Source organism: Mesoplodon densirostris, chromosome 8, assembly GCF_025265405.1.
Source record: "Mesoplodon densirostris isolate mMesDen1 chromosome 8, mMesDen1 primary haplotype, whole genome shotgun sequence".
NCBI classification, from domain to species: domain Eukaryota; kingdom Metazoa; phylum Chordata; class Mammalia; order Artiodactyla; family Ziphiidae; genus Mesoplodon; species Mesoplodon densirostris.
In genome coordinates this window covers 56,726,960-56,739,131 of record NC_082668.1, presented here as the reverse complement: position 1 = coordinate 56,739,131, position 12,172 = coordinate 56,726,960, and the positions used below count along the sequence as shown (strand labels likewise).

General features: G+C 38.2%; 1 protein-coding gene across 3 annotated transcripts in view; it reads left to right on the top strand.

Annotated features, from left to right (window-relative positions):
* Positions 1 to 12,172, top strand: part of ZRANB3 (zinc finger RANBP2-type containing 3) — a 263,915-nt gene that overhangs the window by 133,192 nt on the left and 118,551 nt on the right. For all 3 annotated transcript variants that reach the window (XM_060105906.1, XM_060105905.1, XM_060105907.1), the window contains one exon: positions 9,628 to 9,859. In XM_060105906.1, the coding sequence (XP_059961889.1) occupies positions 9,628 to 9,859 (232 nt within the window). The remainder of the gene's footprint in view (positions 1 to 9,627; positions 9,860 to 12,172) is intronic.

Here is a 12,172-nt window from a genome sequence, read left to right as displayed (position 1 = left end):
GCCCTCCTGTGTGTATTTAGCATATAGCCATGTTTAGAATGAGATTATCACAGAATTTGGAATGAAGAGAGTAATATGGCGAATTTTATTTTACACTTTAAAATATGAATTATTTATCTAAAACCCAACTGTGTATTTGATCTCATAAGCTCCTTTATGGTATATTTTTAAAGTAAATGTAAAGTATACATGCTTTAAAAATATATGAATATACCTATGCTGTATATACCTTAAATTTACTTTAAGCAGACTATTTTAGGGTTGAAAAACAAATTTTACAACTTTTCAAGGATTAACTTGAAGATTTTTGAGCTTTTTTTTTTTTTTTTTTTTTTTGCTGTACGCGGGCCTCTCACTGCTGTGGCCTCTCCCGTTGCGGAGCACAGGCTCCGGACACACAGGCTCCGCGGCCATGGCCCGCGGGCCCAGCCGCTCCGCGGCATGTGGGATCTTCCGGGATCGGGGCACGAACCCGTGTCCCCTGCATCGGCAGGCGGACTCCCAACCACTGCGCCACCATGGAAGCCCTGAGCTTTTATTATCAGCAACTATGGCTGGTTTTGCTTTCTAAGTTGTTAGTATGCAAGTTTTATGTATAACTGAAAATTAATGTTAGGCAATTTTACTTTTTTATTATTTTAATTTATAATTTTAATATTTTCTATATTGAAAATATTTGTTTTGTGATTATTTGAAGTCCTTACTCTAAAAATCAATCATAGTATAGCTACCGTATTTTTCTCCTTTTGTTTTCTAGCCATTGGAAAAAACCAATCAATTTGAATAAACCAATCAATTTGAATATTAATAATTTATTACACTGAGTTTCTGGGTGAATCATGCAAATTATCATGTTCTCAGAAGTTCAAAATTACCAATTTCTCATCCACAAGTAAAAAGCGATGTATCTACTAGAAATAAATGATAATACTTAGATTTTTTTGTGCATGTGTGGTAGTATTCTACTATATTGTATTCTCTAAGGTTGTAAACATAAAGAGTGTTTGTAGAAATAAAGGTGGCCTTTGTGAATGTGGAAGGAGGACCCAGATAAAATAGATGGCAGCCTTTTTCTCTTTCAACGGTGGAACTCTAATTCAATGAAATATGTCTTCCTGGGCCGAAGAAAATTTAGACACTATTTGCATGGTCAAAATAAAATGTATGCAATAATTATAAATTTTCTCTCTTACAATAAAACTGCATAAAATTTAAGACAAGAATTTAGAGAATGTAGAATTTATTAAGGCCTCATTGGCATTTTCTGTATGCTATACCTTATTTAAAAGTTAGATTTAAGTATTTTTAAAATATTTCTCCTCTATCATTTTTAATAGCATTTAGGTCTTCTAATTTTTATTGTTATTTTGGAAATATATTGCGATTAAATAGTGGCTAGTATTTTTTTTTAATTTTTTTTTATTTTACAAATTTAATCAGTTATACATATACATATGTTCCCATATCCCCTCCCTTTTGCGTCTCCCTCCCACCCTCCCTATCCCACCCCTCCAGGCGGTCACAAAGAACCGAGCTGATCTCCCTGTGCTATGCGGCTGCTTCCCACTTGCCATCTACCTTACGTTTGGTAGTGTATATATGTCCATGCCGCTCTTTCACTTTGTCACAGCTTACCCTTCCCCCTCCCCATATCCTCAAGTCCATGCTCTAGTAGGTCTGTGTCTTTATTCCTGTCTTACCCCTATGTTCTTCATGACATTTTTTTCTTAAATTCCATATATATGTGTCAGCATACAGTATTTGTCTTTCTCTTTCTGACTTACTTCACTCTGCATGACAGACTCTAGGTCCATCCACCTCATTACAAATAGCTCAATTTCATTTCTTTTTATGGCTGAATAATATTCCATTGTATATATGTGCCACATCTTCTTTATCCATTCATCCGATGATGGACACTTAGGTTGTTTCCATCTCCGGGCTATTGTAAATAGGGCTGCTATGAACATTTTGGTACATGTCTCTTTTTGAATTATGGTTTTCTCAGGGTATATGCCCAGTAGTGGGATTGCTGGGTCATATGGTAGTTCTATTTGTAGTTTTTTAAGGAACCTCCATACCGTTCTCCATAGTGGCTGTACCAATTCACATTCCCACCAGCAGTGCAAGAGTGTTCCCTTTTTTCCACACCCTCTCCAGCATTTATTGTTTCTAGATTTTTTGATGATGGCCATTCTGACTGGTGTGAGATGATATCTCATTGTAGTTTTGATTTGCATTTCTCTAATGAGTAAAGATGTTGAGCATCCTTTCATGTGTTTGTTGGCTGTCTGTATATCTTCTGTGGAGAAATGTCTATTTAGGTCTTCTGCCCATTTTTGGATTGGGTTGTTTGTTTTTTTGCTATTGAGCTGCCTGAGCTGCTTATAAATTTTGGAGATTAATCCTTTGTCAGTTGCTTCATTTGCAAATATTTTCTCCCATTCTGAGGGTTGTCTTTTGGTCTTGTTTATGGTTTCCTTTGCTGTGCAAAAGCTTTTAAGTTTCATTAGGTCCCATGTGTTTATTTTTGTCTTTATTTCCATTTCTCTAGGAGGTGGGTCAAAAAGGATCTTGCTGTGATTTATGTCATAGAGTGTTCTGCCTATGTTTTCCTCTAGGAGTTTGATAGTGTCTGGCCTTACATTTAGGTCTTTAATCCATTTTGAGCTAATTTTTGTGTATGGTGTTAGGGAGTGATCTAATCTCATACTTTTACATGTCCCTGTCCAGTTTTCCCAGCACCACTTATTGAAGAGACTGTCCTTTCTCCACTGTACATTCCTGCCTCCTTTATCAAAGATAAGGTGACCATATGTCCGTGGGTTTATCTCTGGGCTTTCTATCCTGTTCCATTGATCTATCTTTCTGTTTTTGTGCCAGTACCATACTGTCTTGATTACTGTAGCTTTGTAGTATAGTCTGAAGTCAGGGAGCCTGATTCCTCCAGCTCCGTTTTTCGTTCTCAAGATTGCTTTGGCTATTCGGGGTCTTTTGTGTTTCCATACAAATTGTGAAATTTTTTGCTCTAGTTCTGTGAAAAATGCCATTGGTAGTTTGATAGGAATTGCATTGAATCTGTAGATTGCTTTGGGTAGTAGAGTCATTTTCACAATGTTGATTCTTCCAATCCAAGAACATGGTACATCTCTCCATCTATTTGTATCATCTTTAATTTCTTTCATCAGTGTCTTATAATTTTCTGCATACAGGTCTTTTGTCTCCTTAGGTAGGTTTATTCCTAGATATTTTATTCTTTTTGTTGCAATGGTAAATGGGAGTATTTCCTTGATTTCACTTTCAGATTTTTCATCATTAGTATATAGGAATGCCAGAGATTTCTGTGCATTAATTTTGTATCCTGCAACTTTACCAAATTCATTGATTAGCTCTAGTAGTTTTCTGGTAGCATCTTTAGGATTCTCTATGTATAGTATCATGTCATCTGCAAACAGTGACAGCTTTACTTCTTCTTTTCCCATTTGGATTCCTTTTATTTCCTTTTCTTCTCTGATTGCTGTGGCTAAAACTTCCAAAACTATGTTGAATAAGAGTGGTGAGAGTGGGCAACCTTGTCTTGTTCCTGATCTTAGTGGAAATGGTTTCAGTTTTTCACCATTGAGAACAATGCTGGCTGTGGGTTTGTCATATATGGCCTTTATTATGTTGAGGAAAGTTCCCTCTATGCCTACTTTCTGCAGGGTTTTTATCATAAATGGGTGTTGAATTTTGTCAAAAGCTTTCTCTGCATCTATTGAGATGATCATATGGTATTTCTCCTTCAGTTTGTTAATATGGTGTATCACATTGATTGATTTGCGTATATTGAAGAATCCTTGCATTCCTGGAATAAACCCCACTTGATCATGGTGTATGATCCTTTTAATGTGCTGTTGGATTCTGTTTGCTAGTATTTTGTTGAGGATTTTTGCATCGATGTTCATCAGTGATATTGGCCTGTAGTTTTCTTTCTTTGTGACATCCTTGTCTGGTTTTGGTATCAAGGTGATGGTGGCCTTGTAGAATGAGTTTGGGAGTGTTCCTCCCTGTGCTATATTTTGGAAGAGTTTGAGAAGGATAGGTGTTAGCTCTTCTCCAAATTCTTGATAGAATTCGCCTGTGAAGCCATCTGGTCCTGGGCTTTTGTTTGTTGGAAGATTTTTAATCACAGTTTCAATTTCAGTGCTTGTGATTGGTCTGTTCATATTTTCTATTTCTTCCTGATTCAGTCTTGGCAGGTTGTACATTTCTAAGAATTTGTCCATTTCTTCCAGGTTGTCCATTTTATTGGCATAGAGTTGCTTATAGTAATCTCTCATGATCTTTTGTATTTCTGCAGTGTCAGTTGTTACTTCTCCTTTTTCATTTCTAATTCTATTGATTTGAGTCTTCTCCCTTTTTTTCTTGATGAGTCTGGCTAATGGTTTATCAATTTTGTTTATCTTCTCAAAGAACCAGCTTTTAGTTTTATTGCTCTTTGCTATCGTTTCCTTCATTTCTTTTTCATTTATTTCTGATCTGATTTTTATGATTTCTTTCCTTCTGCTAACTTTGGGATGTTTTTGTTCTTCTTTCTCTAATTGCTTTAGGTGCAAGGTTAGGTTGTTTATTCGAGATATTTCCTGTTTCTTAAGGTGGGATTGTATTGCCATAAACTTCCCTCTTAGAACTGCTTTTGCTGCATCCCATAGGTTTTGGGTCGTCGTGTCTCCATTGTCATTTGTTTCTAGGTATTTTTTAATTTCCTCTTTGATTTCTTCAGTGATCACTTCGTTATTAAGTAGTGTATTGTTTAGCCTCCATGTGTTTGTATTTTTTACAGATCTTTTCCTGTAATTGATATCTAGTCTCATAGCATTGTGGTCGGAAAAGATACTTGATACAATTTCAATTTTCTTAAATTTACCAAGGCTTGATTTGTGACACAAGATATGATCTATCCTGGAGAATGTTCCATGAGCACTTGAGAAAAATGTGTATTCTGTTGTTTTTGGATGGAATGTCCTATAAATATCAATTAAGTCCATCTTGTTTAATGTATCATTTAAAGCTTGTGTTTCCTTATTTATTTTCATTTTGGATGACCTGTCCATTGGTGAAAGTGGGGTGTTAAAGTCCCCTACTATGATTGTGTTACTGTCGATTTCTCCTTTTATGGCTGTTAATATTTCCCTTATGTATTGAGGTGCTCCTATGTTTGGTGCATAAATATTTACAATTGTTATATCTTCTTCTTGGATTGATCCCTTGATCATTATGTAGTGTCCTTCTTTGTCTCTTCTAGTAGTCTTTATTTTAAAGTCTATTTTGTCTGATATGAGAATTGCTACTCCAGCTTTCTTTTGGTTTCCATTTGCATGGAATATCTTTTTCCATCCCCTTACTTTCAGTCTGTATGCGTCTCTAGGTCTGAAGTGGGTCTCTTGTAGACAGCATATATATGGGTCTTGTTTTTGTATCCATTCAGCCAGTCTGTGTCTTTTGGTGGGAGCATTTAGTCCATTTACATTTAAGGTAATTATTGATATGTATGTTCCTATTCCCATTTTCTTAATTGTTTTGGGTTCGTTATTGTAGTTCTTTTCCTTCTGTTGTGTTTCTTGCCTAGAGAAGTTCCTTTAGCATTTGTTGTAAAGCTGGTTTGGTGGTGCTGAACTCTCTCAGCTTTTGCTTGTCTGTAAACGTTTTAATTTCTCCATCAAATCTGAATGAGATCCTTGCTGGGTAGAGTAATCTTGGTTGCAGGTTTTTCTCCTTCATCACTTTAAGTATGTCCTGCCACTCCCTTCTGGCTTGTAGAGTTTCTGCTGAGAGATCAGCTGTTATCCTGATGGGGATTCCCTTGTGTGTTATTTGTTGTTTTTGCCTTGCTGCTTTTAATATGATTTCTTTGTGTTTAATTTTTGACAGTTTGATTAATATGTGTCTTGGTGTATTTCTCCTTGGATTTATTCTGTATGGGACTCTCTGTGCCTCCTGGACTTGATTAACTATTTCCTTTCCCATATTAGGGAAGTTTTCAACTATAATCTCTTCAAATATTTTCTCAGTCCCTTTCTTTTTCTCTTCTTCTTCTGGAACCCCTATAATTCGAATGTTGGTGTGTTTAATGTTGTCCCAGAGGTCTCTGAGACTGTCCTCTGTTCTTTTCATTCTTTTTTCTTTATTTTGCTGTGCAGCAGTTATTTCCACTATTTTATCTTCCACCTCACTTATCCGTTCTTCTGCCTCAGTTATTCTGCTATTGATCCCATCTAGAGTATTTTTTATTTCATTTATTGTGTTTTTAATCGATGCTTGATTCGTCTTTAGTTCTTCTAGGTCCTTGTTAACTGTTTCTTGCATTTTGTCTATTCTATTTCCAAGATTTTGGATCATCTTTACCATCATTATTCTGAATTCTTTTTCAGATAGACTGCCTATTACCTCTTCATTTGTTAGGTCTGGTGGGTTTTTATCTTGCTCCTTCTCCTGCTGTGTGTTTTTCTGTCTTCTCATTTTGCTTATGTTACTGTGTTTGGGGTCTCCTCTTTGCAGGCTGCAGGTTCGTAGTTCCCGTTGTTTTTGGTGTCTGTCCCCAGTGGCTAAGGTTGGTTTAGTGGGTTGTGTAGGCTTCTTGGTGGAGGGGACTACTGCCTGTGTTCTGGTGGATGAGGCTGGATCTTGTCTTTCTGGTGGGCAGGTCCACGTCTGGTGGTGTGTTTGGGGGTGTTTGCGGACTTTTTATGATTTGAGGCAGCCTCTCTGCTAATGGGTGGTGTTGTGTTCCTGTCTTGCTAGTTGTTTGGCAAAGGGTGTCCAGCACTGTAGCTTGCTGGTCGTTGAGTGAAGCTGGGTGCTGGTGTTGAGATGGAGATCTCTGGAAGATTTTCGCCGTTTGATATTATGTGGAGCTGGGAGGTCTCTTGTGGACCAGTGTCCTGAAGTTCGCTCTCCCACCTCAGAGGCACAGCACTGACTCCTGGCTCCTCAATTTGGGATGATTTGTTGTCTATTCATGTATTCCACAGATGCAGGGTACATGAAGTTGATTGTGGAGCTTTAATCCGCTGCTTCTGAGGCTGCTGGGAGAGGTTTCCCTTTCTCTTCTTTGTTCTCACAGCTCCTGGGTCTCAGCTTTGGATTTGGCCCCGCCTCTGCGTGTAGGTCGCCGGAGGGTGTCTGTTCTTCGCTCAGACAGGACAGGGTTAAAGGAGCAACCTCTTCGGGGACTCTGGCTCGCTCAGGCCGGGCGGGAGGGAGGGGCACGGAGTGCGGGGCGAGCCTGCAGCGGCAGAGGTCGGCGTGACGTTGCACCAGCCCGAGGCACGCCGTGCGTTCTCCCAGGGAAGCCGCCCCTGGATCCCGGGACCCCGGCAGTGGCAGGCTGCACAGGCTCCCGGAAGGGCGGTGTGGACAGTGACCTGCGCTCGCACACAGGCTTCTTGGCGGCGGCAGCAGCAGCCCCAGCGTCCCACGCCCGTCTCTGGGCTCCGCGCTTTCAGCCGCGACTCGCGCCGGTCTCTGGAGCTCCTTTACGCGGCGCTCTTTATCCCCTCTCCTCGCGCACCAGGAAACCAAGAGGGAAGAAAAAGTCTCCTGCCTCTTCGGCAGCTCCAGAGTTTTCCCGGACTCCCTCCCGGCTAGCTGTGGCACATCAGCCCCCTTCAGGCTGAGTTCTCGCCGCCAGCCCCAGTCCTCTCCCTGCACTCTGACCGAAGCCCGAGCCTCAGCTCCAGCGCCGCCCGCCCCGGCGGGGGAGCAGACAAGCCTCTCGGGCTGGTGAGTGCCGCTCGGCACCGCTCCTCTGTGCGGGAATCTCTCTGCTTTGCCCTACCCAGGTATGTGGGGAGTTTCTTGCCTTTTGGGAGGTCTGGGGTCTTCTGCCAGCGTTCAGTAGGTGTTCTGTAGGAGTTGTTCCACGTGTAGCTGTATTTCTGGTGTATCTGTGGGGAGGAAGGTGATCTCCACGTCTTACTCTTCCGCCATCTTACCCGGAAGTCACCGTGGCTAGTATTTTTATTTGAATAATAGTTGGGATATGTTTGACAGTACTACAACCCTACAGTGTAACTTTTCTGCAGGACGTTAGCTAAGGGCAGAAAAACTTAGCCAATGTCTTCCAGCTACTTAAAGAAACAGCTTTAGGTATATAGCAACATGTGGCAACATGTATTTACTGCAAATACATATACCTCTTTTTGTCATGCCAGTTATGCCTGGACTGTCCACTAGTCAGGATGTGGCAGGATAGCAGCTACAGTGACCTTTGAAACCCTTGTCTTCTGTATATTGCTCTTAGTATATCCAAGTTAGTGATAATAACCCTAAACTTTTCAGCTTTTTCTGGTATTTGAGTACAGTAGGAAATTCATAAGACTCTATATTAAGTAGATTTATCCAGGAATTAAGTGCATTTGTCCTTAAGAAAAAAAAATGCATGTTAGTACTGGCTCTTTAGGAGATCTGACTTTTCTGTTAGAGAGTAGAGAACTGCAGAAGACTGACACTGTCATGTGTTTTTCACTGGTGATATAGAAAACACAAAAGTGATATGTTTTATTGTTAATGCATTTATTTGTATAATTATTTCATTCTACAAACTCATTGGGAGCGTAGCACTGTACATACAAAGCTGAAGAAGACACACTTCCTGTCCTCAGTCCATCTTATGATATAATAAAGGAAATAAATATATAAAGGAATAATTTCATTACAGTTTGATAAAGAATATTATAGATACGTAAATTATAGAGATAGTCCAAAAGATCAGAGATAACTTTAGCCCAATGTGTCTCTGTGTGAGGTGGTACCCTCCTCCTCTTTCCCCACACTCTATCACACCAGGGCCAGGGCCTCACTTGTTTTCAAAGTGATAAGGACTCTATTGGCCTTTTTTTTTTTTCTTAACATCTTTATTGGAGTATAATTGCTTTACAACGGTGTGTTAGTTTCTGCTTTATGACAAAGTGAATCAGTTATACATATACATATGTTCCCATATCTCTTCCCTCTTGCGTCTCCCTCCTTCCCACCCTCCCTATCCCACCCCTCTAGGTGGTCACAAAGCACCGAGCTGATCTCCCTGTGCTATGCGGCTGCTTCCCACTAGCTAGCTATTTTAAGTTTGGTAGTGTATATATTGGCCTTTAATGGGAGGGTTCAAAAATGTGAAATGCCCTGAAGTGTTCTGGACAGACCTGTAATACTAAGTATCATCTTGCTCGAAATCACAATAGCACCTCAGCTGAAAAACACTGCTATCCTGTTTGTGGGAAGGCTTCATTGAATAGTTAACTAATCTTTGAGTATCTACTTTTTTTATGCATGATTCTAGATGCATGGAAGCAAATATTCTCAGAAAGTAATGTACTTATCCTAGTAAAATGTGGCTACCTGGATGTCAAAATATTCCAAAGACCATTTAACCAAAAATTTGGTTTTGTTAACCAAATTTTAAATTTGGATTCTGATTTGTCATATTTGAAGATGGTAAAATCTTAAGAGATACTGGGTTTCAGTGGTAGTACCATCTCTTCTTATTTTTCCTCTTCTTTCTCCTCTGTATTTCTTCCCAAAGAAATGTATTTTTTTAATGATAAATTGGTTACTAAAATATTTTTAAAGTACATGAATTTTCTTTTCTAGGAGAATATCGACCAGCAAAGTGACAGTTCTGGGTTATGGTCTTTTAACCACAGATGCGGTGACTTTGATAGATGCACTGAATAATCAGAACTTCAAAGTAGTTATTGTAGATGAATCACACTACATGAAGTCCAGAAATGCAACTCGCAGCAGGATTTTATTGCCAGTAGTACAGAAAGCCAAACGAGCCATTCTTCTTACAGGAACTCCAGCACTGGGAAGACCTGAAGAGGTATTAAAATCCTTATACTCTGGACTTTAAAAAAGAATTGAATCAATCACTGTTTTTTGCAGTTTTTAATTTTAAATCAGATGCCTCAAATGCCACAAGAGCACACTGGGAAATTCTAGATATCTATTTATAGTTAAATATATCTTTTACCATGACTGTTTTTATCTGTTTACATGTGAACCATAGCCATGCTTGTAGGTATATATAAAAAATAGTTTTTAACTTCATTATAAGATTTTCATATTGAGTACACATTTGTAATATTCTTCACACTTGTGTTCTTATGGTTCTTCTATGGTCTCAATTTTCATTTATCTAGTCTATTTTACATTATAAACGCCTTATGACTGGTGTTGAATCTACTTTGTATCTTTTATACTGTGTTACATAATTTCTCTCTGTTCCTCTTTCGCTTCAAAATCCACATTTCAGAAGGTAGACTGAAAATAGAACTTATATGAAGAGCAGATAGGGTATCCACTTTGAATGGAGGGATAAGGCATTTGTTGGATTCCCTATTTAGCTTTTACAACTCTACGAGGCAGATGGGGTATGGAAGGCTGAGAGGAAGAAATGAAGGGTGAAACACTCTAAGGGTCAGTGTAACCTAGGGAAACACTGTCTATTAAAGTACACTTAGTCATAGAAAAAAATATGAGCCTATTGTCTGGTAGGGTTGTTGTAAGAAATAAAGGAAATATTGCTTCGAAAGTACCTTGTCATGTGCCATAGTAAGCACTCAACTAAGGGTGTCCATTGTTATTTTTGATTCTTAAGCCAAGCCTGAGAAGCAGCTATTGCATCGCGTCTCTACTAGTATTACCAAGGCTCTGCTTTTGTTCTCCACCCTGGGAGTCTTCTGAAATATACATAACAGTACATAGACTGTGATGGTAAAATTCTCAATTTTACCTTTTATATTTTTGCTCTGGATACTCCCTGGAAGTGGGAGAGTGGACCCCAAGTAATTTACTTACGTTCCAAAATTATGTCACTGAATAATGGGGTTTATTATGTCTTAATAAAAAATACATAAAATGTATCATTTAAGGAGAATGTATAAAAGATATATGTATTTTAAGTGATAGTAGTAAAATGAATACTCACTTACTGATTACCTACTGTAAGAAAGAGAGCACTGACAATACAGTAGTGGCCCTTGTGTCCCATGTGATTACATGCCAGTACCTTCACTCCTCACCCAGGATAGCTACTATTCAAAGCAAGGGTAATTCCTGGTTTTGTGGATCACGATGGTTATAAAAATTGGGGATGTTTGGGACTCTTTAAGAAAAAACTATAAAATTACAAGTTCTAAATTAGGAGTTCTGAAAGTCCTCCAACTTTGTTTTTCTTTTTCAAGATGATTTTGAATATTCTGGGTCCCTTGAATTTCCATATGATTTTTTTTGTAGAACTTGGCATTTTTTGCAGAGAATCCAGCTTAGATTTTCATAGGTATTGTGTTGAATCTGCAGATCACTTTGGAGTGTATTGCCTTGTTAACAGTATTAAGTCTTCAAATCCATGAACATGAGATATCTTTCAATTTATTTAGGATTTAACTGTTTTCCAACAGTGCTTTGTAGTTTTAACAGGATAAGTCCTATGCTTCTTTTGTTAAATATTTTATTCTTTTTGATACTGTTGTCAATAGAATTGTTTTCTTAATTTCATTTGTAGAATGTTCATTGCAAGTATGTAGAAATACAATTGATCATGTATCCTGAAACCTTGCTGAACTCATTTATTATTTCTAGTAGTTTTTAGTGGACTCCTTAGGATTTTTTGTAGACAGTATCATATATACATTGCTTAATTGCCCTGGCTAGAACTTCCAGTACAATTTTGAATGGAAATGGCAAGTATGGGCATCTTTATTTTGTTCCTAATCTTAGGAGGAAAGCCCTCAGTCTTTCACCTTTAAGTATTACCTGTGTTACCTGTGTTTTTTTGTAAATTTCTTTTATCAGTTAAGTTCCTTTCTACCTCTTGTTTATTGAGTGTTTAATCATGGAAGGATATTGAGTTTGTCAAATGCTTTTTCTGCATTTATTGAGGTACTTATATATTTTTTTGTCCTTTATTCTATTGATAGGGTGTATTATAATCATTGATTTTCAGATGTTAAACCAACCTTGCATTCTAAGATAAATCTCACTTGGTCATGATATATAATCCTTTCATATGTTGCAAGATTCAGTCTGCTAATATTTTGTTGATGATTATTGTGTCTATATTCATAAGAGATATTGATTTATAGTTTTTTTTAAATTACATCTTGGTCCAGTTTTGTTATTAAGGTAATACTGG